At 41.7% G+C, this 25801-nt stretch overlaps 1 protein-coding gene across 1 annotated transcript in view; it reads left to right on the top strand.

The window, feature by feature from the left end:
• LOC147107095 (transmembrane 7 superfamily member 3-like) overlaps nt 1-23982 on the top strand; it is a 71551-nt gene extending 47569 nt beyond the window's left edge. The window contains exons 7-12 of the mRNA XM_086008142.1: nt 5522-5614; nt 7114-7194; nt 14329-14481; nt 16721-16818; nt 19486-19648; nt 20060-23982. Of these exons, the coding sequence (XP_085864268.1) occupies nt 5522-5614; nt 7114-7194; nt 14329-14481; nt 16721-16818; nt 19486-19648; nt 20060-20241 (770 nt within the window). The 3' untranslated portion in view covers nt 20242-23982. The remainder of the gene's footprint in view (nt 1-5521; nt 5615-7113; nt 7195-14328; nt 14482-16720; nt 16819-19485; nt 19649-20059) is intronic.
• Nucleotides 23983-25801: the final 1819 nt, after the last annotated feature.

Below are 25801 nucleotides of genomic sequence, written 5' to 3'. Positions count from 1 at the left end.
GCAGTTTAGGATTCAGCAAAGGAGGGCAAAGGGATTAATTAAGAGGGGGAAAATAGAGTATGAGAGTAAGCTTTCAGGGAACATAAAAACTGACTGTAAAAGCTTCTATAGATATGTGAAGAGAAAAATATTGGTGAAGTCAAGCGTAGGTCCCTTGCAGTCAGAATCAGGGGAATTTATAATGGGGAACAAAGAAATGGCAGACCAATTAAATACATACTTTGGTTCTGTCTTCACAAAGGACACAAATAACTTCCCAGCGATGTCGGGGAACATAGGGTCTAATGACAGGGAGGAACTGAATGAAATCAGTATTTGTAGGGAAATGGTGTTGGGGAAATTGACGGGATTGAAGGCCAATAAATCCCCAGGGCCTGATAATCTACATCCTAGGGTACTTAAGGAAGTGGCCCAAGAAATAGAAGATGCATTGCTGGTCATCTTCCAAAATTCTATAGACTCTGGCACAGTTCCCATGGATTGGAGGGTAGCTAATGTAACCCCACTATTCAAAAAAAGTGGTAGAGAGAAAATGGGGAATTATAGACCGGTAAGCCTGACATCGGTAGTGGGGAAAATGCTAGAGTCCATTTATAAAAGATGTAATAGCCGAGCACTTGGCAAACAGTGACTGGATCGGACAAAGTCAACATGGATTTGTAAAAGGTAAATCGTGCTTGACTAATCTACTGGAATTTTTTCAGGATGTAACTGGTAGAATAGATAAAGGTGAACCAGTGGATGTGGTGTATTTGGACTTTCAGAAGGCTTTCGATAAGGTCCCGCATAAGAGATTAGCGTGTGAAGTTAAAGCTCGTGGGATTGGGGGTAAGGTACAGACTTGGATAGAGAACTGGTTGGCAGACAGGAAGCAAAGAGTTGGAATAAATGGGTCTGTCTCAGAGTGGCAGGCAGTGACTAGTGGGGCACTGCAGGGATCGGTGCTAGGACCCCAGCTATTCACAATATATATTAATGATCTAGACGAGGGAACTAGGTGTAATGTCTCCAAGTTTGCAGATGAAACAAGGCTGGGTGGTTGTGTATGCTGTGAGGAGGATGCCGAGAAACTCCAATATGATTTGGGCAGATGCAGTATAATGTTGATAAATGCGAGGTTATCCACTTTGGTGGCAAAAACAGGAAGGCGGATTATTTGAATGGCAATAGATTGGGAGAAAGGGAAGTGCAACGAGACCTGATGCCCTTGTGCACCAGTCGCTGAAGGTAAGCATGCAGATGCAGCAGGCAGTTAAGAATACAAATGGTATGTTGGCCTTCATAGCGAGAGGATTTGAGTACAGGAGCAAGGATGTCTTGCTGCAGTTGTACAGGGCCTTGGTAAGACCACACCTCGAGTATTGTGTGCAGTTTTGGTTGCCTTATCGGAGGAAGGATGTTCTTGCCATGGAGGGAGTGCAGCGAAGATTCACCAGGCTGATACCTGGGATGGCAGGAATGACGTATGAGGAGAGATGGGGTCGATTGGGCTTATATTCGCTGAAGTTTAGAAGAATGAGAGGGGATCTCATTGAAACTTATAAAATTCTAACAGGACTAGACAGACTAGATGCAGGAAGGATGTTCCTGATGGTGGTGTAGTCCAGAACCAGGGGTCACAGTCTAAAGATAAGGGGTAAGCCATTTAGGACAGCAATGAGGAGGAATTTCTTCATCCAGAGAGTGGTGAACCTGTGGAATTCTCTACCACAGAAGGCAGTTAAGGCCAATTCATTAAATATATTCAAGAAGGAGTTAGATATATTTCTTAAGGCTAAAGGGATCAAGGGATATGAGGAGAAAGCATGGACAGGGTACTGAGTTTGGATGATCAGCCATTATCTCATTAAATGGCAGAACAGGTTCGAGGGGCCAAATCTCCTGCTCCTATCTTCTATGTTTCTATCTCTGAAATCTCCTCCAGCCCCACAACACCCCCCCCCCCCCGTGCCGAGATATCTGCACTCCTCCAATTCTGCCCTCCTGAGCATCCCTGATTATAATCGCTCAACCATTGGTGGCTGTGCCTTCTGTTGCCTCGGCTCTTAAGCTCTGGAATTCCCTGCCTAAACCTGTCTGTGTCTCTCTCTCTCTTTCCTCCTTTAAGACACTCGTTAAAACGTACCTCTTTGACCAAGCTTTTGATCACCTGTCCTAATTTCTCCTTGTGACTCGGTGTTAAAAATGTTTGTCTTTTAACACTCCTGTGGAGCGCCTTGGGATGTTTTACTCTGATAAAGGCGCTATATAAATACAAGTTGTTGTTCTAATACATAGCCACCCTGTAGGCAGCTATACGCATAAAGTTTTTTTTTAATTATGGGAAGTAATTTTTTTTTCAACAAACAAACAGATGACAATTGAAACAGGAAGCCTGGAAAACATTTAACAAATGTATATAATATTTTTTCTATATATGTAAATGTTGAATTTTGATGCTGGTGAAGTGAGGTGCTGAGTTTGTTCAGGAAACTGTTTGCTTGTAATGCCCGTGTCCATTTTTTTTTATCAAAGGGCATTTTTTTCTTTTAATTCTAATATAATGTAGAATTACACATTGTACTTTTTTGATATGACTGTGATTAGCCTTTACATTGAGCTTCCAGCTCTTTCACATGTAGTCTAAGACCATGTTGAAGTTCATCTATAAAAGATGTACAGTAATAGCATTATAAAAGATGTAATAGCAGAGCACTTGGAAAACAGTGACCGGATCGGACAAAGTCAACATGGATTTACAAAAGGTAAATCGTGCTTGAGTAATCTACTGGAATTTTTTGAGGATGTAACTAGTAAAATAGGTAAGGGAGAACCAGTGGATGTGGTATATTTGGACTTTCAGAAGGCTTTCGATAAGGTCCCGCATAAGAGATTAGCGTGTAAAGTTAAGGCACATGGGATTGGGGGCAAGGTATTGATTGGATAGAGAACTGGTTGGCAGATAGAAAGCGAAGAGCTGGAATAAACGGGTCTTTTTCCGAGTGGCAGGCAGTGACTAGTGGGGTACCGCAGGGATCGGTCCTTGGACCCCAGCTATTCACAATATATATTAATGATCTAGACAAGGGAACTAGATGTAATATCTCCAAATTTGTAGACGACACAAAGCTGGGTGGGCGTGTGTGCTGTGAGGAGGATGCCGAGAAACTACAGGATGATTTGGAAGGTTGGGTGATTGGGGAGAAGCATGGCAGATGCAATATAACGTGGATAAATGTGAGGCTATCCACTTTGGTGTCAAAAACAGGAAGGCAGATTATTATCTGAATGGCAATAGATTGGGAGAAGGGGAAGTGCAATGAGACCTGGGTGTCCTTGTGCACCAGTCACTGAAGGTAAGCATGCAGGTACAGCAGGCGGTCAAGAAGGCAAATGGTATGTTGGCCTTCATAGCGAGAGGGTTTGCGTACAAGAACAAGGATGTCTTGCTGCAGTTGTACAGGGCCTTGGTGAGACCACATCTTGAGTATTGTGTGCAGTTTTGGTCACCTTATCTGAGGAAGGATATTCTTGCCATGGAAAGAGTTCAGCGAAGATTCACCAGGCTGATACCTGGGATGGCAGGAATGACTTATGAGCAGAGATTGGGTCAATTGGGCTTGTACTCGCTGGAGTTTAGAAGAATGAGAGGGGATCTCATTGAAACTTATAAAATTTTGGCAGGACTGGACAGACTAGATGCAGGGAGGATGTTCCCGATGGTCAGGGAATCCAGAACCAGGGGTCACAATCTAAGGATAAGGGGTAAGCCATTTAGGACAGAGATGAGGAGGAATTTCTTCACCGAGAGTGGTGAACCTGTGGAATTCTCTACCACAGAAGGCAGTAGAGGCCAATTCATTAAATATATTCAAGAAGGAGTTGGATATATTTCTTAAGGCTAAAGGGATCAAGGGATATGGGGAGAAAGCAGGGACCAGGTACTGAACTTGGTTGATCAGCCATGATTGCATTGAATGGCGGAGCAGGCTAGAGGGGTCGAATGGTCTACTCCTGCTCCTAGCTTCTATGTTTCTATCTTTTTTGTAATGTTCCAATTCATCATCAGGCTTTATGTTTAGCATCCAAGTCCAGATAATGCTTTTCTGGCACATCTGACTTTGTTATTGAACCTAATCTTCACAACAGTTTCTGGAAATGCTGTAATTGAAATGTGGGCACCTCTACAAGGAGAGACACAGGTCACTGAGGTTTCACCAGAATTTGACAAGAATCTGGTAGAATTAACATTGGTAGATTTGCATAATCTCAGCGTTTCATTCCCCCACGTGGTTATAGTATTTCACCTATGGAGAGCCTAAAGTACAAATGTAACATTTAGCAATCTATCCTTACAATATATGGGGGTACATATGATACTTGTGTAAGTGTATACCACTGCAAAAACATGTGCAATGGTTAAACTTGCCAATTTAAACTAGAAGAGTGGGAATAAAGGAGCATGGGTAGTATAATTTCCCCTATTAATTCTGCTGTGCCATTTTGTTAGCCATGGCAGATGTATCCTTTTAATCCCAGCTCTTTGCCCTTTTCTCCATATCTCTTAGTCTCCTGACTTCCCAAGTAAATATTAACCTCCCTTTTTAAGCATCCAATTAACTGTGTGTCTCTGATTTTCCAGGGCAGTGCATTCCACGATATCACAACTCATTTGTATGAAGAAATGGTTTTCATGAATTCATTTTTCAATCAAATTTTGTCCTAGATTACCTGCTAAAGAGAAGACTCGTTTTCCCACCTATCCTGTCGCTCCATTCATTATTTTAAACACCTCAATCAGATCATCCTTAACCTTTTCAACATGAGCGAATATATCCACATTTACTCTGTCTCATATCATAACTAAATCCCTTCATCTTGGTGAATTGTCACTGGACTTTCTCGGAACAGCATTATTGCCTTCCTAAGAAGGGGTAGCCAAAATTCAATACAGTATTCCAAATTACATTTCTCTACAGTGCTGCAGCTGAACTTTCTTGCTATATATTTGTGACAAATCCCAGCTTCCTGTTCTCCTTTTTGATCACTGCACTCACAAGCTAGCTTTTGATGACTTGCATACCTGGCTCCGAGCAATAAGTAGTATTGAAGCTGATAACCTCGTCCCCCATTCGCCCCATGTTTTGACAAGTGATGACCCGTGGAGTAGACCAAAGCCAATTTAATCATTTAGGTACATCTTATCCTTGACTATATCAAAACCCCTTGTAATAATTACTTATCATATTGTTCAGCAAACTAATATTCCACCTATAATTATGTAAGTTCTCTTTCACCCCTCCCCACACCAAAGAATTGTTATTAAAAAAGCTGTCTACATCAAAAGCGAGGAATGACTAAATTATTATTTTGAGATATCTCATTGTACGAGATATCAAATTGCCGCTTCAATGGTGAATTGAATCTACTAGTATTAACTTTTTGATCTGGTATTAAGCAGCGTCACCTTAATTAGGATGTTAATCCGGGATTAACAGGTTCTATCCAAAACAAATGATTTGTTTTTGTTTCTGTTTTGCAGGCAGAAGTTTCATCTACATACAGGTTCTGTGCACAGTAATTGGAGTCTATGGCTTATCGCTCTGCTTGGTTGGGCATAGAATCTTTGAAGCAGGTAAAGTGTTTAATAAAAACAAAAAAATGTGGAAATACTCAGCAGGTCAGGCAGCATCTGTGGAGAGAGAAACAGAGTTAACGTTTCAGGTCGATGACCCTTTGTCAGAACTGGAAAAAGTTAGAGATGTAACCGATTATTAAGCAAGTGCAGGGGGGAGGGGAGGAAAGAACAAAAGGGTAGGTCTGTGAGAGGGTGGAAGGCAGGAGAGATTAAAAGACAAAAGGGAGGATGGTGCAAGGCAAAAGGAGATGGTAATGGGATAAGTTAAGAAACAAAAGAGTAAAGTGTTTAATAATATTGTCTTAAAATATTGCTCCTTCCAGTTGGATTTCATATTGGAATATCGTGTGTAACGTAAAGATCCTCTTCTCTTGAACGTTCTTCCTCTAGTCTCCCTCCTTCCTCTTCCCCCCCCCCACCCCCCACCCCCGGCATAAAAATCCTGTAGATTGTAAATTGTGGAATTGGTTTTAGGGCATTTTTCCCTCTGTTTTTAAAAAAAAAAAATGACAATAGCGAATTAAGATGATACTTAACGTTCCCAGAGCAAGTAGTAATAGGTTATGCATATCCCGTCGCACTTCAAACGCCTTTCGCTCGCTCACGCGTGCTCTCAATTTTTTAAGATGGGTAAGAATAAGAAATGTGTCTGTTAATGAGCAAGTTGGTCTGCTCAGAATCTTTGCAGAAATATAGTGCCGCCAGTGTAAAAGGAAAGCAGTTTGTAAATAGGTCAATTTTGTGTTGGAGTCTGTTAGTTGAGATAAAAGCAAAACTGCAGATGCTGAGAGTCTGCAATAGAAGGCAACTGCTGGAAATACACACTGGTCTATTAACATCTGAAAAGAAGGGTAGAAAAATCCATGCTTCAAGTTGCACAGCTAAAGGTCTCGATCCAAAATGCTGGCCTGCTTGATGACCGTTGCCTGCTGTGTATTTCCAGCAGTTCTTTTGCATTGCTTCTAATCCACCTGATATTAAGTGGAGTCAGTTGAGTGAAGAGAGGAAGACTTGCATTTATATAGAGCCTTTTACAACCGAAAGCACTTTACAGCCAATGAAGTACTTTTGAAAGGCAGTCACTGTTGTAATTTAGGAAACGCAGCAGCCAAATTGCACACAGCCAGCTCCCACAAACAGCAATGTGATAATTATCAGATTATTTGGGTATTTTTTTTTAGCGATGTTGATTGAGGGATAAATATTGGCCAGGACACCGGGGATAACTCCCCTGCTCCTCTTCAAAATAGTTCCATGGGATCTTTTACATCCACCTGCGAGAGCAGACGGGGCCGCGGTTTAACATCTCATCCGAAAGGGTACATGTTCGGGTCCCACGTAACCCAGCTCTGATGGTATTGTGCACTGCAATTGCACCACCTCTGATTCCAGTGTTGTGCTATTATGGTTATCCTCAGTGGATAAGAAAGTGATATTTCCTTTGCCAGATTGGATTTCTAAACCAGACTAACTTGTTTTTTTTCAACTCTTTATAGAATTTCTCTTCTTTGGATTCTTGATCTTCGGATTCCTGAGCTTTGTGTTGGCAACACGATTCTCTGCACTCGACTTCATCAGTAAGTGAGGAATAAGAAACCCAAATACCGAATGTTCTTTAGTTTCCAATTTGTCCAACAAAACACTTGAAAATACTTGTGCCTCTTCAATGTTATGTAATTTCTCCTCTTTGCTATCCTCAAGGTGAGCGCTCATAATCGCACTGGTTCTCCCAACTAAAATTTAAATTGCATTGCACACTTGAGAGAAATTTTATCTGATTGGGCAAGGAAATGCTACATATGCTTTGAAAAGTGTAATAAAAATGTCAATGAACTGAAGCTGGTGGCAGTGAAGATAATATTAAATGTTATGCCATGTACATGTTTTATTTAGTGAATGGATATTTTCCTGGCCGGGTTTTCGCTGCTTTCGGTGATTTGTGCCATCCCTTGATATATCAAGCTGCTAATGGAAAGCTTTTCACAATACAGTTAACAAGAAAGAAAATGAGCTTTAACCCTCTTTCCCCCCAACCCCCTCCATGAGCAAATCTTTGTGCTTCCACAATCATACTGCAGAATGTACCTATCCATCCAACTCTTCATATGAGCACCTCAGACTTGGAAGCTAACACCACTGCAGGGACTTGTCATGTGTCATTGCACAAAGACTACCAACGCCATTTTTTACCCAATTATTAACAACAACTACTTGTATTTATATAGCGCCTTCAATGTAGTAAAATGTCCCAAAATGCTTCACAGGAGTGTTCTAAAACAAAATTTGACACCGAGCCACGTGAGATATTAGGGCAGATGATCAAAAGCTTAGTCAGAGGTAGATTTTAAGGAGCGTCTTAAAGGAGGAAAAAGAGGCGGCAAGGTTTAGGGAGGGAATTCCAGAGATTAGGGCCTTGGTAGCTAAAGGCGTGGCCAAAAATGGTGGAGCGACTAAAATTGGGGATGCTCGAGAGGCCAGCATTAGAGGAGCACAGATATCTTGGAGGGTTGTGGGGCTGAACGAAATTTTTAAATTAAAAAAAATTAATTTAAGGAATGTGGGCGCCGCTGGCAAGGCCAGGGGTGCGTTGGAATAGTCAAGCCTAAAGGTAACGCAGGCATGGATGAGGGTTTCAGCAGTGAATGACCTGAGGCAGGGGCGGAGTAGGGAATGTGCCGGAGGTGGAAAAATTAAATATTTGTACATTAAATAAAACACATTCTGGTCATGCCCCTGCATTCTGCCATTCTGGACAGCAGCCTGGGAAACCACAAGGAACATGATTAGCCTTGCACTTCCAGTGGACCCAGTTCAGTGCTTGCTGGGCCTACCCACCAAAGAGGTAGGCTCCTCGCAACGAGCAGATTCGAATAACTCCCAATACTAGTGTTGTGTATGTACCTTTAAGAGAGAACTGCTTTTATACTGTAGTACCGGCAGTGACCACACCTGTATATAAAGCCGTAGCAGGCTTCTGTACTTTCAGTTCCAGCATACCCTCTGTTCAGTAAACACCTGTTATTACCGTTCTTCTGCAGTCCGTGTGTTATTGATACGCGGACACTATAGTGGCGACGAGCAGGTTCGAACTCGCCTGCAGTACAGCATCACCTCACGGGGATCCATCCCTGAAAAGAAGCTTCTTGGAGGTCGAAGCCAGAGCAATGGGCGTTGACCGTGGGCAACCGTCCAGTGATCCATCGGAGTTCAGTGAATCGCAGGGGAAGCTGTGGAGAGCTGGGCTTGGCTCCCCAGTCAGGGTGTTCCAGCAAATCGTGCTGGTAGCAGGTAGTGCGATGACCCTTCTGGACTGTGGCGGGCTTGAGCTCGATCGAGCGGCTCTGCAAGGGGGCCGTGCAGCGTCGTCGGGAAGGAAAAGAGAGAGAGAGAGGGTGGAGCACAGTCGGTGCTCAAGAGCCGGGCAGCGTTAAAGAAAATAAGAGGGGAAGGAAAAGAGACGCGCAGTGGACAGCGTCGAAGAAGAATAAAACGAAGGCATTTAACTAACAAAAGAGACACATCGAAACTGCGGGACACTGCCATTACTATTTAGAACACTAGGAGCAGCAAGGGGAAGAAGGAAAAGCGCGGGAGGCGCCATTTTAATCCATTGGGGAAGAAGGAAAAGCGCGGGAGGTGCCATTTTAAACCACCCAAGATGCCGAAGAGTGGCAGTATCACTGCTTTCGACAACGAAATAGAAGACTGGACCACGTATGTGGAAAGAATTGAAGTGTACTGCAAGGCAAATGGGGTGGCCGATGAAAAGAAGGCGTCGGTATTATTAAATTTGATGGGCGCGAGAACGTACGGCCTATTGCGGAATTTAATTACCCCAGCTAAACCAATGGAGAAAAGCTTTGAAGAGATTGTCAATATCTTACAGGAACATCTAAACCCTACACCGCTGCTGATAGCAGAAAGATTCAAGTTCCATAAAAGAAACCAGCACAAAGATGAGAGTAATGCTGACTATCTTACGGAACTACGCAAGTTATCGAAGCACTGCCAGTTCGGAGCAGGACTGGCAATACCTTAAGGGATAATTTTGTCTGCGGGCTCCAGAGTGAAGGAACCCAGAAACGACTACTTTCGGAAAAGGACCTTACGCTAGAAAAGGCTTTCGGCGTGGCAGTACCCTACGAAGCAGCAGCATGGGGAGCTGCAGAAATACAACAGAAACCGCAAGAATATAGCACCAATGAAATGGCATATGGAGCAGAAAAGTGCTATCGCTGTGGCAGAACAACCCATGACCAGAAGGACTGCTGGTTTAAGGACACAGTATGCAGGCAATGTGGAAAAGTGGGACACATGGCACGAGTCTGCAGGTCGGGAAAGAAAACCAACACTAAAAGAACTACTAAGGAAAAGTACAAGAAAGTAAAAAAAATGACAGACAGTAGTTCAGAAGATCAGGAGAGTGATAATGACTCCGGGAGCAGGAGACTAAGTTGTCTAAAGTTACATAACGTGATCGCAAAGGAGGATCACTGAACCATTTGGGTCACCCTCATGATAGCAGGGTCCCAAGTAAAGATGGAATTGGACACGGGATCAGCCCTAACAGTCATGAATCGACGAGACTATGAGCGGCTATTCTCACACATACCCTTGAAGGACACGTCCATTGTATTGAAGACATACACGGGGCAAAAAGTCTACCCCAGAGGAAAAATAAGGGTGCCCGTTAAATACAACGGCAAGGAAACACAAACTGTATCTCTATATACTACAAGATGGAGGACCACCAATATTGGGACGTGAATGGATCCGAAAAATACAGTTGGATTGGCATTCCATTCAGGCGCTAACTGTGGCTGACAAAAAGGATGACGACTGTCAAAAATTCTAACTGACGCGAAAGAGGTGTTCCAGCAAGGACTTGGGACTCTAAAAGGAGTAACGGCAATGATAAAAATTGAAGATAACGCAAACCCCAAATTTTTTAAGGCCAGACCGGTACCGTACGCGATCCGCCCAGCCGTCAAAGCAGAGCTGGAGAGTCTGGAGCGTTCGGGTGTGCTGTCCAAGGTGGACTGCAGTGAGTGGGCCACACCCATCGTTCCTGTAATGAAGAAATCATTGAGCAGCATGCCTGGGGAGCCGAAGAAGGTTCGCATCTGTGGGGACTTCAAGGTAACTGAACCCAGTCCTGCACACAGTACAATATCCACTTCCGCGGATAGAAGATATTTTCGCCTCACTATCTGGAGGGAAACGCTTTACGAAGATTGATCTGGCCCAAGTGTATCTACAAATGGAGGTAGAAGAAGCATCTAGAAAATACCTCACGATAAACACTCAAAGGTCTTTACCAGTACAACCGACTGGTATTCGGGGTAGCATCAGCTCCGGCTATTTGGCAGAGGGCGATGGAACAAGTCCTACAAGGGATCCCGGGGACCCAGTGTTATTTGGACGACATCCTGGTTACGGGTGAAAATGACAGTGAACACCTTGCCAACCTGGAGCAGGTGCTCACTAGATTACAAGAATATGGGCTACGAGCCAACCGCCCCAAATGTGAGTTTTTCAGGAAACAAATCTTGTATTGTGGCCACATGATTGATGAAGAGGGGTTACATAAGTCCCCAGACAAGATTGAGGCAGTAGTCAAGGCTCCAGCACCAGAAAATGTGTCACAACTGAGGTAATTCCTCGGGTTGGTGAACTACTACCATAAGTTCTTGCCAAAATTATCTACAATTCTGCACCCACTGAACGCCCTGCTGCAAACTGGAGTAACATGGAAATGGAGTGATGAGTGTAAGCGTGCCTTTCAGAAATGTAAATGCCTAATCACTTCAAAAGAAGTATTGGCCCACTACAATCCAACACTACCGATTCGGTTGGCATGTGATGCGTCTCCCTACGGTATTGGAGCGGTGCTGTCACACAAATTCCTTGATGGTTCAGAGAGGCCAATAGCCTTTGCGTCGCGCTCGTTAACCTCAGCCGAGCGTAACTACGCCCAGATTGACAGGGAGGCCCTCAGCCTGGTGTGGGGGGTGAAGAAGTTCAATCACTATCTGCACGGGCAGAAATTCACCCTACTGACTGATCACCAACCTCTTGTCTCCATTTTTAACCCAAAGAAGGGCGTTCCGGTGATGACAGCGCAATGGCTGCAAAGATGGTCCCTTCTTCTAGGGGCACATCAATACGACATAGAGTACAAGGGTACGAAACAGCATGGAAACGCTGATGGGCTGTCGTGCCTGCCGTTGCCTACAGTGGAGGAAGCACCTGCAGTGGACCCTGTTGAGATATTCCATTCGACCATAGTCGAATGTCTACCTGTTACAAACTCAAGTATAGAGAAGGAAACCCGAAATGACCCGACACATTCTCGGCTCTATGATTTGACGGTGAAGGGATGGCCAGCACATGGCAACTCACTGTTGCCAGCATTCTCGCCAAGGAGAGAACAGCTGTCAGTGTGCCGGGGGACCTTGATGTGTGGATCCCGAGTGGTAATTCCACCCAAGTTGAGAGAGAGTGCTCAATGAGCTTCATGAGGGTCATCTGGGAGGGGTAAAAATGAAGAGCCTAGCCAGGGCGTTTGTGTGGTGGCCGGGAATCGATAAAGAAATCGAGGATATGACCAAGAGATGCACAGGATGCCAGAAAGTCCAAAACGCTCCACCACAGGCCCCGCTACACCCATGGGAGTGGCCCTCATCTCCATGGCAATGGGTACACATTGATTTTGCTGGTCCATTTATGGACTCAATGTTTTTAATCGCCGTGGATGCACATTCGAAATGGCCAGAGGTCATCAAAATGTCGTCCACCACCACGGAGAAAACTATTGCAGTCCTACGGACCATCTTCGCCAGGAATGGCTTGCCAGAACAGATTTGCTCCGACAATGGACCACAGTTTGTGTCCGAGGATTTCCGGAGGTTTTTGAGGAATAATGGGGTAAAACATTACACATCTGCCCCATATCATCCAGCCACAAATGGATTGGCTGAGAGGTTTGTTCAGGCCTTTAAAAAAGCAATAAAGGCGATGTATAACGACAACATACCACTACAACACAAGGTGGATAATTTCTTGTTTGCTTACCGGAATGCGACACATGCAGTCACCAACCAAGCTCCAGCCATAATGTTCTTTAACCGAAGGTTAAGATGTCGCCTGGATTTGCTCAAACCAAACATAAGATGAGATGTTGAGGATAAGCAATTCCAGCACATCAATGAGAAGCCAACCAGGAGCTTCAAGATAGGGCAACCAGTCTTGGCCCGCGACTACTGAACAGAAAAATGGCAGCCAGGAACGATATGCACACAGCAGGGACCACTAATGTACACAGTGGACGTTGGAGAGAGCATCGTGAGATGCCATGCTGACCAGATTCTAGAGTCACAGGAACAAGTCAAACCCATACCACGAGCATGCGCACCTGGTGATGAACCCGAAGTACAGATTGCGTCTACCTCACAATCAGTGGTATTGGAAGCTGACGAACCAACCAATGACAATGAGCCAGAATCGACTCCGCCGCAAGAACAGGATACTCGAGAAAGGCGCTATCCAGACAGGATCAGGAAGCCTCCTCAAAGACTGAATTTATAAATGATTACTTCAGTTGATGTATATAGTAGAGAAAATTGTAATTGTAATTATTATTTAATTGTTAAATGAATGTTATGTACTGTTTATCTAAAAGGGGAGGAATTGTGTATGTACCTTTTTAAGAGAGAGCTGCTTTTATACTGTAGTACCGGCAGTGACCACACCTGTATATAAAGCTGTAGCAGGCTTCTGTACTTTCAGTTCCAGCATACCCTCTGTTCAGTAAACACCTGTTATTACCGTTCTCCTGCAGTCCGTGTGTTATTGATACATGGACACTACAACTAGCTACAACAAACATGGCTGAAGCACATGCAGTAGCTAGCTAGTTGTGACCTTTAGATTTGAACTTAATTTACTGGATTTAACTTTGGTGGATTGGTTTACTAGGTTGGAAGCTCTTTTAGAAACTTCATTGAGAACAGTATTGAGAATCTTATCAGAACCAGAGTGGCAAGTTCAATTTAATATTATTTTGAAAGAGATTTTGTAGTTGAGGAAATGGGAGCATTGTACAAAACATATGCACTGTTGGATATCTGTGTCTGATGTGTGTCAGCTGTGGCTCAGTGGGTAGCACTCTTGCCTGAGTCAGAAGGTTGTGGGTTCAAGTTCCACTCCAGGGACTTGAGCACAAAAATCTAGGCCGACACTCCAGTGCAGTGCTGAGGGAGTGCTGCACTGTCGGAGGTGCCGTTTTTCAGATGAGATGTTAAACCGAGGCCCCGTCTGCTCTCTCAGGTGGACGTAAAAGATCCCATGGCACTATTTCAAAGAAGAGCAGGGGTTATCCCCAGTGTCCTGGCCAATATTTATCCCTCAATCAACATAATGAAAACAGATTATCTGGTTATTATTATATTGTGCGCAGCAAATTGGTTGCCATGTTTCCAACATTACAACAGTGACTACACTTCAAAAGTACTTCATTAGCTGTAAAGTGCTTTGGGATGTACAGTGGTCATGAAAGGCTCTATATAAATACAATTTTTCTTTCTTGTCTGTTGATAATGCACTAATATGTTGTCCTAAAGGCTCCTTGTGCACCTCCTTAAAGATCTTTCTGTTTTGCCAGTTTTATGAAATCATTTGATGTCCTTAAGACTTGCTGTATTCTTTTACAGGACGGTTTGCCATTTCAGTAGCAGTGGGACTGCTAGGTGGTATGGCAGTGACCCTGGTGAGGTGGAGGTTTGGCATTCCTGTACTCTGTGTAGGGTTCGTGGGATTGGTGCTGGGATTTTTGGTGGCAGCAATCATTTTCTTTACTCCACTTGGTAAGTCAAAGGAGAAAATCAATTCACTTTTAGTATTGTAGAAATAATTGTATCCATTTTCATCCATGTCTTGACGATAAGAGGAACAAAGTATTTGACTGACTTGCCCAAGTATGTGTCTTTTTTTTCTTCGTCCTTCCCACCTCCCCATCCAGCTAGCTGTGGTTCTGTTGCTTTGCTGTGCCAGCTCTTGGCTAAGAGGATTTAAGACCAGGAGATTTGGTTGGTTTCAAAGGTCTTTTGTGAGCCTGTAGTGATTTGCTGCCATCTTAGTTCTGCCAGTTTCTGCTTAGGGTTGAGTTTTTAAAGTTTTCCTCAGGAACATTATTTCTATGACTGGGTTCTGGTTCATGAAGGTGCTTTAACACTGTTTTTGACAAGTTGTATCTCGCTGTACTGCTAGTTTTGAAAGTCCTTTAGTGGGGCCCTTTTTATATTAATGTGCACTCCACAGGAGCAATTGTTCAGCAGATACGCATCTAGGACTGGTGGGGCAGGGAAAGGAGAGAAGTGGAATAAAATGAGGAGAATGCTGGCTGTATGAATCGGGACCTGTGCAGGTGCAAGTGAATTCTGGTGATCCATCAGATTCATTTTCTACAAATTACCAGTCCACAATGTATTTTATACACCACATCGACTGACTGTATAATGTACCAATACTGTGTTTAGATATTTACGTTTTACAAGTTTATTTACCATTTTAGCTGCCCAGTTATGGCAAGTGTGATACATTATGCAAATTATAACTATTTTAAACCACTTGGAACAAAGTAACTATTTTGGATTAGTCCAAATTATCAATATCTCATTCTATTTTTATTCATTTTTAAATCTCAATACAGGAGGCGAAATGGATAAAATGCACCAATTAATAACATTTATATATTTTTTTTAATTGAAGAGGAAGTGGTAACATCATGTCACTAATGCATATGCATGAGAAATGGGGACTTTCCCATTTCTATGGAAGGTAGCAGTATTTGTCTTCTGGTAAAATGCAGAGGTTATGTCGCCAGATTGTCTGCACTGAATGAAAATTGAATGCAAAGTGTAAGTCAGCTTAATAAATAGTTAAAACTACAAATGCTGGAAATGAGAAATAAAAACAGTAAATACTGGAAATATGCATTAGTCAGACAGCATTTGCAAAGAGAAGAGACAAGTGATGGGCTCGGGTTTTTGCGGTCAGTGGTGAAGGAACGCCGCTCACCGTTCATTGCGCTTGCAGCTGCCCACAGACTTTTTGCAGGCTTTTGAACAGCAACTTGTGGTATTTAGAGATCATTTCCAGCGCGGCGCCCTCTACAGGGGATCTGTGGCATGTGTGAGCAAGTAACAGCGTGTCTCCTCATTTAGCAAAATGAAGAATCCTCCGAGACACCGTCTAAACCAGGAGATATCAATTAGAATATTTAATTCAATGTAAAATCATGTACAGAAAGCGAAATAGAGGGCGAACGAAAGATGGGATTAAGAGAGCGAGATCAAAGAGACAAAGAAAAAATGTTTTTAAAAGAAATTTAATTAAAAAAATCTCCAATAATTAAATTCTGAAGGGATGAGACTCCACACTTGTAAAATTAAATTTTCAGTGCCAGAGAGATTGGTTGGCAATAATTAAGACTTATCCCGGCATTAAAAGTTCGCACATGCATGAATGCACCAGCCCTAACTCTTTTTTTCTGGCATGTTTAGTGGGTAAGTACCGCAACTGCAGGCCCTTAATGTGTTTGAATGCCGAATCTGTTGGTGAGGAAGTGGTGTAGTGAAGCTTGTGGCGGAGCAGGGAAAATCAAACACCAGCTTCTGGATTTCTGCCTTTAACTGCGCATGTGCGGACTCTGGAAGTAGCCACTCAGGCAATACCGCCAGCAGGTCTCGATTTACCCCATAATAACGGTGAGTGCGGATAGCCTCACCGTTATTCCTATCCCAAAATCCGGCCAGCTATGTTCTGGGTGGCTGCCTTGCATCAGTTCAAAAGTTGTCATTTCACTTTATACTGCAGATCAGTCACCATCTGTATTTACAGCATTTTCTGATTTTTATTTTTTGTGTAAATGATTTTTTTGTATAAATTTAGCTTATTTGGGAATGTGGCCAAAAAACCTTTTCTCGCTGGGCAAGTGTATGTGGTGACAAAATGGTGTCATTTGTGTGTACCAAATGTTTGTGCGACGTTGATGTTGAATTTTTCCTTGATGTCTAATTGCAGTTGCCTATTCTTCCCAAACAGCAAATTTTGCTTTATTCCGCAATGACTTCAACTTTTGGATTGTATTTGTCTGTGTGACGCTGGTGGTGCCTGTGGTTCTGATTCTATTTCCAAGGCTGGTAAGTACCTGTATTTAATATCTTGTGTTTTCCAGTTCAAGAGTAAGTTTTCTGCAACAGTAGTGGAAAAACCGCTTGAAAAGTAAGCAGCATTACAATATATTTTAATACTAATTTTAGGGAAAAGAACACTTTTTTTCGAGTATTCCTCCTCGCCCAGTCTGACATGGATCTATCTTCTGCCATTTTGTGGGGATCTCCAACATTTAAGTATAAATCTGCCTCTTTCTTCAGTACGTACACTGAAATGGAAAGGCATATATTTTTATAGTGCCATATCAAGCCCGTTGTTCAGATGAGACATTAAAGCGAGCCCTGTCCGCCTGTTTCGGAAGATATAAAACATCCCACAGCAAGAGCAGGGGAGTCCTTCAGGTCTCTGGGCCAGCATGCATCCCTCAGTCAAAAACAGATTGGCCCAGAATTTGCTGCCAAAGTGACGGCAAATTTGATGGCGCTAGCTGTTCTGTGTATATCGGCCAGCAACTTCTGGCGTGCAAGAGGTGCCCCGTGAATTGTGAATTGCTACAAGTTGCTGGATGATTTGGGCCGCTCCGCTGTTAGCCTTGTGAAAATGACAGCTTGCCCTTAACCTCCCTGTGAGTTTCATGAAATTGCTTCATTTGCGCATTAAATGTCAATTAAGCTCGCCGCAGAAAATTAGGGTAATTAACTTTAATTTTAATAAAAAAAATTTTTTTTTTTTTTTTTTTTTTTTTAAAGAAGATTTATGTTCCTGCAATGACGCATCAACCTCTCTGACCCAGAAACTGACAATTTAAACTGTGGAGCCTCATTCCTACAGATAGTAAATTGTCAGAGTGTAAGGGGGGCATCTTTTAACTGGTTTATGGTAATTTACCTGGCCAGCAGCCTTTGCCTCTGAGCTCTGACCAATTCCAACCTCTTTCCTGGTTTACGGTAATTCACCTGGTCAACAGCCTTTTGCTGCTGCACTCTAAACCAATTTACAAACAGCGGTTTCGAATCGCTACCCCTCCTTCAGTTCTGAGTGGAGGAACTTATAATTAATGATATTAAAACGGAACAAGTGGTTTGGATGAGAGAAAAATCAAGTTTTATTACCTAAATAAACTACAATCCAAAGAATAAACTATACCACACGAACACAGTAATTACAGTAAAACTATATAACGGGGTTGCAGATGGCGAAAACGAGGGATAAAATGGCTACAATGTTATTTAAACAATCTTAGCAATTCCCTTAAATCACCACCCCTTAACTCCTGCTAGGTTGCCTTGCCGAGGAGTCAGAACACCCTGCTCACCTCTGGTCCCAGGAAGTAAAGAGAGAGATAGCTTCTCGGCAGCTATCTTTTATACCTGGTGAGGTCCTGCCGTTCTGCCCTGCAAGGGCTGTGTGCAAAATTCCCCGCCCAAAGGGTCCAATACACAAGAGAAAGCTGTGATTGGCTAACTTAGAGTGGTTGGACTGGGTTAATGTGTCTTCCGGAGCTCCCTGGGCTGAAACAAAAGGGAAATTCAACTGCTCTATTGTCCAGAATGCTAGGTGATTTAAGCCCATTCAGTTCTTAAATGGATTCCCATTCAAGATCCAAAAGTCTCTTCTGCAGTTTAGATGTATCCACTCGATATACAAACAAATGCTAATAGCATTCAATTGCTTTGTAAACAAAGCATTGTCCTGTGGTAATGTTTTGTCTCCATTGAACCTTGCTTCCAGACACACAAAGCTGCTTTCCAAGCCCCTTTGTCTTCGGCCATGTGGTATGACAGCCATTTTTACCCCTGGAAATTTAAAAGCACAACGCCCAGGGATTCTTTAATCAAAAAAATTAATCTTCAGAACTGTAAATTATTGTGAATTCTTACAAGAGGATTTTTAAAATTTTCAATTTAAAAAAAAAAAAAAAAAAAAAAAAAAAATTATTTTCCTTTTTTTCCCCTCTCCCTCTCCCCCGGCCCCCCTCTCACCCCAATCTGTCTTTTCCTCTTTTATTTCTCTTTCTGTACCTGAATTGACTAATTCACCCTCCTTCTCTGTCATTCCTGTTTCTTAATCCTTAAAACTCATTGGTTAAGGAAATAGATTATTGGTCCTGTTGTTGACTAACGTCCCAGATACCCTGTTGACCTTGCTGTTACCAGCTCACACTTCCAGCAACTTGCAGGGCAAAAACTTTTCGAGCTGAAGGGTGAGGGAAAAAGTCTATCTAACAGGGCGCGCCAAGAGATGCCCCACTCCAGAAAATTCTGGGCCATTAACTGGTCATTTATCTCATTGCTGTCTTTGAGACTGCTGTGTGCAAATTGGCTGTCGCGTTTGCCTACAAAACAGTGACTATGTTTCAACATTGCCTGCAAAGTGCTTTGAGGATGTCAAAGTTGTTCTATAAATTCAAGTACTTTCTTTTGCATTTTTCTTTCTTGGCATTGTTGTGAAGGTACTGATCTGCTGGTTGGTTTGAGTTTCAGTGGATCTAATCCGTGCAATCATCAAACAGCACGTGGTGAGATTTTTTCCTTGTCTGAAACCTAGAGGGCGTCTCCCCCTCTGAACATCATATGTAGTCAGTACATGCCTAAGTAATCATTGATTTCAAAAATGGTAAAGGGAAGCGAGACTGGATTTTGTAGAATAAGTGTTAAATATATTCCTTCTAATAGTGTGTGTTTTTTTAATAGCTGAACATTATCACGTGTGCACTGGTTGGCTCTTATGCTGTAATTATTACAGTTGGAGTATATGTCTACACCAGCCTGACTTATATAATTCTAAATGTCATCAAGAGAGCAATACACCCAGATTTTGCGAAGGTGTATAGCGATGCTCCTTTCCAGCGTACAGGTAGGTGTTTCGGCTCAGTAAAATCTTCCTCTTGGGGTTGAAGAAAACATAAGTGTGGTTCTGTTTGTGCAGCAATGAATACAAATGTGTTACCCCATTAACTGGGAGTAGCAAATTAGATCACTGTTACTGAAGTACTGTTCTATATATCAAAGCCCGCTATGTTCATAAATGAAGAATCGGTGGCAGTAATCTCCAGTTTAAATTCTGGGAATGTTGGTAATCTGCTCTGTAACTTTAATAAAGACAGTTTACCGCAGTGATTATAGAAATAGGATAAGGTACAGTTATTTTTAATTAAGTGCATAAGCAAGTACACTAACTCTATTAGCATATATCTTTTTGTCCATATTATAAACCCCATTGATTTTTGTTACACTGATGGTAATATTTTAATTCTTTCTTCTCCAGATTACATCCTGACGTCTATATGGGCATTTTTGTTTGTTACTGGTGCAGCACTGCAGTTTGTTTTGGGGAGAAATAGATCCTATTTTCCACCTTGCCCATACAACAAATGGAAAAGCAGGAGAAATTCAGCATGTGGAGAGCGAACACCTCTGTTACAGCCACCCGAGATATTGACCATTTGAAGCTTTTGAGTTTTGTTTTTGTGTGTGTATTTACCCTTCATTCCTGTGGTGTTTATCTCACATTGGTGATGCAGAGTTCTGCACTAACTACTCTTCAAAATGGAGAATCGTGTTGTCCTTGGAGCTTTCAAGTTTTAATGTAGGATATCCTACGGAATCTGTTTTGGTTGAGTCTGTGAAAATGAACAATTTTTAGAACTCCCATTTGGATTGAATATTCCTGTGTCACTTGTATGTTACAAAAATTGTCAATGGTGCAGGTAAATGGCTTGTGTCAAAATGACTGTTAAGTTTTCAGTAGCCTATATCCGTTTACTCTGGCTGATCCCCTGTCTAATCTGGCCCATGTGAAATATACAGCCAAGGATCCTGGGTGGCATTCAGCAGATCAAAACTGAATGACACCCGACTGGCAAGCTGTGTGACATCTGAGCGCCAAAGTTGAGAGTTTTCCCTCCTTGCAAGTGGGGGAGGAAAAATTCTATCAGTTCTTTCTGCTGGATATGAAATTGACAATTGTGATATTTCCACAATTCTGAAGCCATGAGTTATAGTTACTGAATTTAAAATTTTAAGAGGTAATTTGTATCTCTGTTTCCTTGTGTATACGTCGGATTATAAAGGAGATAAAGTTGAAATAAAATGAGAAGTAATGTTTCCTAGCTGTGTTTTAAATGATTTAGCATTTCATTTAAAGGAAAAGGGATACTAATTCTTCAATATTCTTTTACTAACGTTAGCACAGCTTTAGACAACGTGTTATGAACATGTGTGTACCACACCCCTTTTTACAGTGCTAGCCTAAAATATAACTTAATAGTAATTGTACTGAATAGAATTGCAACATTTTTGCCGTTTACACCTGAATTGTACAGCTTCATACTATTTTGTGGTCTTTAACGTAATTGAAATGTAAAATAACAATTGCTGTGAAATACTTTAGTTGGATTGGATTTAACTTTTTCTGGCTGTTCAATGTTATAACCTACTGCAAGAATCATTTATAAAAAAAAAAGTCACTTGCACACCAGTATTTACTATATCACTTTCAGTTCTGGATTCCCAGATGACTTAGCGAGGTTATCCAGGCAGTAGCTGAGTGGTCACGGGTTCAATCTCTGGTTAATGAATCTCGATTGGGATAATGGTGAAGGTATAATTGGTTCAGTGCCCTTTGAAAATGGCCAGGATTATCGCTCATGCTTTCCACCATGCTCGCTATCCAGCAACCTGCTGTTGAAGGGGCCAATATGTAACTGTCCAAACTGATTTTGCATATAACCTTTTATAGCAGGCAGGCACCAATCACTTTCACCCTAACCAGTCTGGGTTTATACTCAGTCCCAGAAGTGCAAGGGCAGTGTTTAACCCACCGTGTAACCCAGTTCCTCATTACATTTGTTTTTAATATATCTTGATGCAAAGGATTATTTTTGTCCTATTTGGGAGTCTTAACGTAGTATTAGATATGGAGCTGAAATTTTTGTGCATGTCCTAGAATGTGAAATACCTTTTGTGGAATGGGTGGGGGGCAGGGGGGGGAGCGGGTGGAGAGAGAAGTGGTGGAGAGGAGGCAGAATTCAAGTCTTAGCTTTTAGCAAATGGATAGTTTTCTTCCTTTTTCCCCATATCCAAAGAAAAATATATTTGGCTGCCTAATAATTGAGATGAGACTTGCTGTCAGCACCGAGAAAAGAATCTGAAATCCAGGGCTGGTATCTGACCTCTTGCAGAGACCAGAATGCTAATTTGCACTATTGCACTTATTTTGTCTGCATGGGATGCTCTGAATGCTATTTTGAACATGGATGAGTATTTTTAAGGCAGTTTAGAAATTGTGCAAATGAATTCCTTTACCTTTTAAAGATGATAATTCCTGTTTCCTGAACCTTTGTTGTTGGAAGAAATAATTTGTGCCATTAACAAAAATTGATAGTGAACTGAAATAGCAAACTCTGCAGATATTCTGCACCTAGGAACAGGAGGAGGCCATTCAGCCCCTGTTCCACCATTCAGTTAGATCATAGCTGATCTGTACCGCAACACCTTTGTTCCATATCCCTCAATAGCCTTCCCTAACAGATTACCTGTTAATTTTCAGCAGATTTGTAAGTACTTCTGTAATATATTGTATAGATTGATACATTTTCAGGCTGTAATACCTCTCAATCTTCAAAGAAGTGGATCTTGTGTGATTCATCATCAGTGCACTATGTTTCTCCTTGTAACATGTTCCTGTATGTAATCTACAGAAAAATGCAATCTTGTGATACTGTTATTCATATCTGATGTTCTTGACTGCTATTATATCATTTTGCCTTGGTCCACAATTCTGATTACTGACTTTACTCATAACTGTTGTTGCTTCAAGGAAGGGTTAGAAACCAGAGACACTGTAGACATGCTAGACCACTTGTTCATTCTCTTTTTCTCTCTCTCTCGCTCGCTTTTTCTCGCTCACTTTTTCCTCTCACATTCTGTCTTTCTTTCTCGCTCTTTTTCTTAACCAGGAAATAATGAATTGCTGTAAATTACTGAATAATGCCTACATAATACAAGATAACTTGTCCCCAGTATTGGTAGTGAATTATAAGGCAGTCCGAGTTCAGTTAACATCCTACACCGAAAGTAATACTGAATCAATTTTCAACTAGCATCTGACCCTCACTTGAGATTTCTGTCTTTACAATTACTCCCATGTGCTTTATCTTTTTTACAATCTGTATGGAGAGTTAATGGGGATTGTTTTTTTTTGCTTCTAGTCAATGGTGGATATAGACTGGAAGAATGTTCTAGTGTCAACAGTGCTGAGCATTAGCTACTTGAAGGATTACCATTTTATGGAGTGATAGTATTTCTCAGCAATGACATAAGAATGATTGATTCCACCGTGAGGCTTTTGAATGTTGATTAAAATCGCAAAGCTCAAGTGGTTTACCTTAACTCCACCGTGGAGGTGCTGCCTCACCACTCACATTTACCATGGTCACCGGCCCAGTGTAGCAGTCTCTTTGGACTGCGTGATGCGCATGCACCCATCGGGTTTCTCTCGCTTGCACTTTGAGTTGTCGGGTAGTTTAATTCTGTAAAATGGTGTGGGAAAAACACTACAAAAGTTAGAACTCTGGAAATGAAATCAGAAATTGTTGGAAATAAATGAGCCAATTGGCATCTAAAGTGAGAAAAGGCAGATGAATGCTTTTGAGGTTCTACATCTGAAGTTAGGCTATCTTGTCTTTTTACTGGTTCTGTCTGTTTCTAGCATTTTCTGTTTTTTCCTTTTTCAGATTTCTGGAAGTCGGTTGCCAATTGAAAGCGCACCCATTCTGGTGTAAAATTGTTAGAAATGGATAATGTGGAGGTAAACTGAGAGAACGACATCTATGTTATTGGGATAAAGTAGGACTTTACTTGGTACATATGGTATTGCACAATTTATATTTTTTAATACCATTTACAGTGGCTTTTGTACAATTAAAGGGATTTTTATGAATACCACATTCTTTGAGCAGTCTTGACCGTACAGGAGAAGCTAACAAAATTTCAAATACGGTAGTTAAGCAGGTGCACGTGTTCATGCAAGTCTGTTTTTATACTATCTATCTTGCCAAATGACCAATAGATTCTTCCTGTAAAGAAATGTATTTAGTATCTTATCCTAAAGCCCCAGAAGGATTTTGTTGACCTGTAAATTGTATGTACTTTTTAATTTTTCAAATTAAAGTTTCCATTCATACTAAATGCTATTGTTTTAATCTATAATTGGTCTTGTTAGTCAATTTTCAAATGGAACAGTTAGTTTATGCATATTAGTATTACTGTCCAATCGGGCCAGAACTTGCTGAAAAAATAACGGCGTGTGAACAATGCACATGTTCTTAAATCAGCCAGCAAGTTTAGGGCATGAAGAGATATGCCATGAGTTGCAAGTCTCCCGATCTTGCTGGTTGATTTTATGCCGCTCCACTGTTTACTTCGCACAAACAACATCTCGCCCTTAGCCGCCCATTAGTTTTAAGGACTTGCTGGATTTGCTCATTAAACTCGCCACAAAGTTAAGTCTAATAATTAATAGCGTAAGTACCCTTTTAATAACTTGATAATTGTTAATGACTGCCAATCAACACCTCTCACCCAGAAAGTGAACAATTTAAACAGGAGTCTCATTCTTCAGGTTGTGAATGGTTGTTGGAGATTTTAAAATGTCAAATTATAAATGTTGTTTTCTTACTTTTCCTTTGTCTCCTTTTTTCTCTCAATCCAATTTCTTTCTCTTTCTGTACCTGATTTGATTCTAATTCACCCTCCTTCTGCCATTCCTCTGTTTATCAATCCTTAAATCTCATTGGTTACGAAGATACACTGGTTAAGAAGGTACACTGATGGTCCTGCCACGCCGTTATCAACTCGCACTTCTAGAAAATTAGGGCACAATCATTTATTTAGCTGAAGGGTACAGGAAGAAGTTTAACTAACAGAGTACACCGTGAGATGCCCTAATCAGGCAAGTTCTGGTCCATTATATCAACACTGAGAATTCAGATTTTGAATGAAGTGTAATACTGTTACACAAACATGAAAAAGGATAGGAACAGACCAGCTGGTCCATCAAGTTTGTCCTGTCTAGATATGGTGCACTCTCCATTTACCACTAAACCCATCTTCCCTTTCCTCCCATCTCCCCCAATAACTCAGTTCAGCAATAACTTCAGAGAAAAATGTCCTAGGCCAATTTAGAAAAATGCCTCTAGTAAATGTCCTCTCTGATCCCTGTAGCCAATTGAAAAAGCTCCAGGAGCCCATTGTGACTCATCACTATATCTTGTTAACCTACCTACCTTCTTTAACTTGATGATTTTGAAGTAGATGAAAAAAGGAAGTACTTCGTAGCATCTAACCTAACTCTGCTTTTGTCATTTGAACTGCTGTCCCTGATTTCTCTCCTTTTCAAGTAACCTATCCATGTGGACAGAATTTAATCCTTTCATTATTTTAAAGACATCAATCATAATTTCTTAAGGTCTATGCTTTACCAAAGAAAAAATCCAAGCTCAAACCTGTCATGGATGTGCAATGATTCATGAACAATAACCCCAGTTTTGTCTGCTGCTCATCAGCCTTTAGTGTGCAAACATGCATGGTATATATCTGCTATGAATTGCCCCAGCCCAAATGCATTATGCTGCACTTGTCCATATTATGACATATTCCAGACACTGGTGCTATGCCACCTGCAACATTTTTCCATCTAAAGTCCTTACACTTACACCTATCTTTGTCATCTGCAAGCTTGAAAATTGCTCCTCCAATGCCCTTGTCTAAATTAATAACGCATGCCTGTGAAATTCCACTTGTGACTGGTCCCCATGCAGAGCTGCTACCATCTGCATAAATACAATCCATTCTTTATCCAGCCTAATAACACTCCACCGATCCCACATATTGCAGCCTTGCTTAGAGGACTTGGTGCTGCACTTTATCAATGGCAATTTGAAAATATATCAACTAGTCGTCTTTCTTTCATCAACTTCAATACCTTCATCAGTTAAAGTACATCATT

Source organism: Somniosus microcephalus, chromosome 15, assembly GCF_052327205.1.
Source record: "Somniosus microcephalus isolate GS21.2 chromosome 15, FLI_Smic_1.0, whole genome shotgun sequence".
In the NCBI taxonomy this organism is placed as follows: domain Eukaryota; kingdom Metazoa; phylum Chordata; class Chondrichthyes; order Squaliformes; family Somniosidae; genus Somniosus; species Somniosus microcephalus.
The sequence above is the reverse complement of the archived record's forward strand: the minus strand, read 5'-3'. Positions and strand labels throughout refer to the sequence as shown.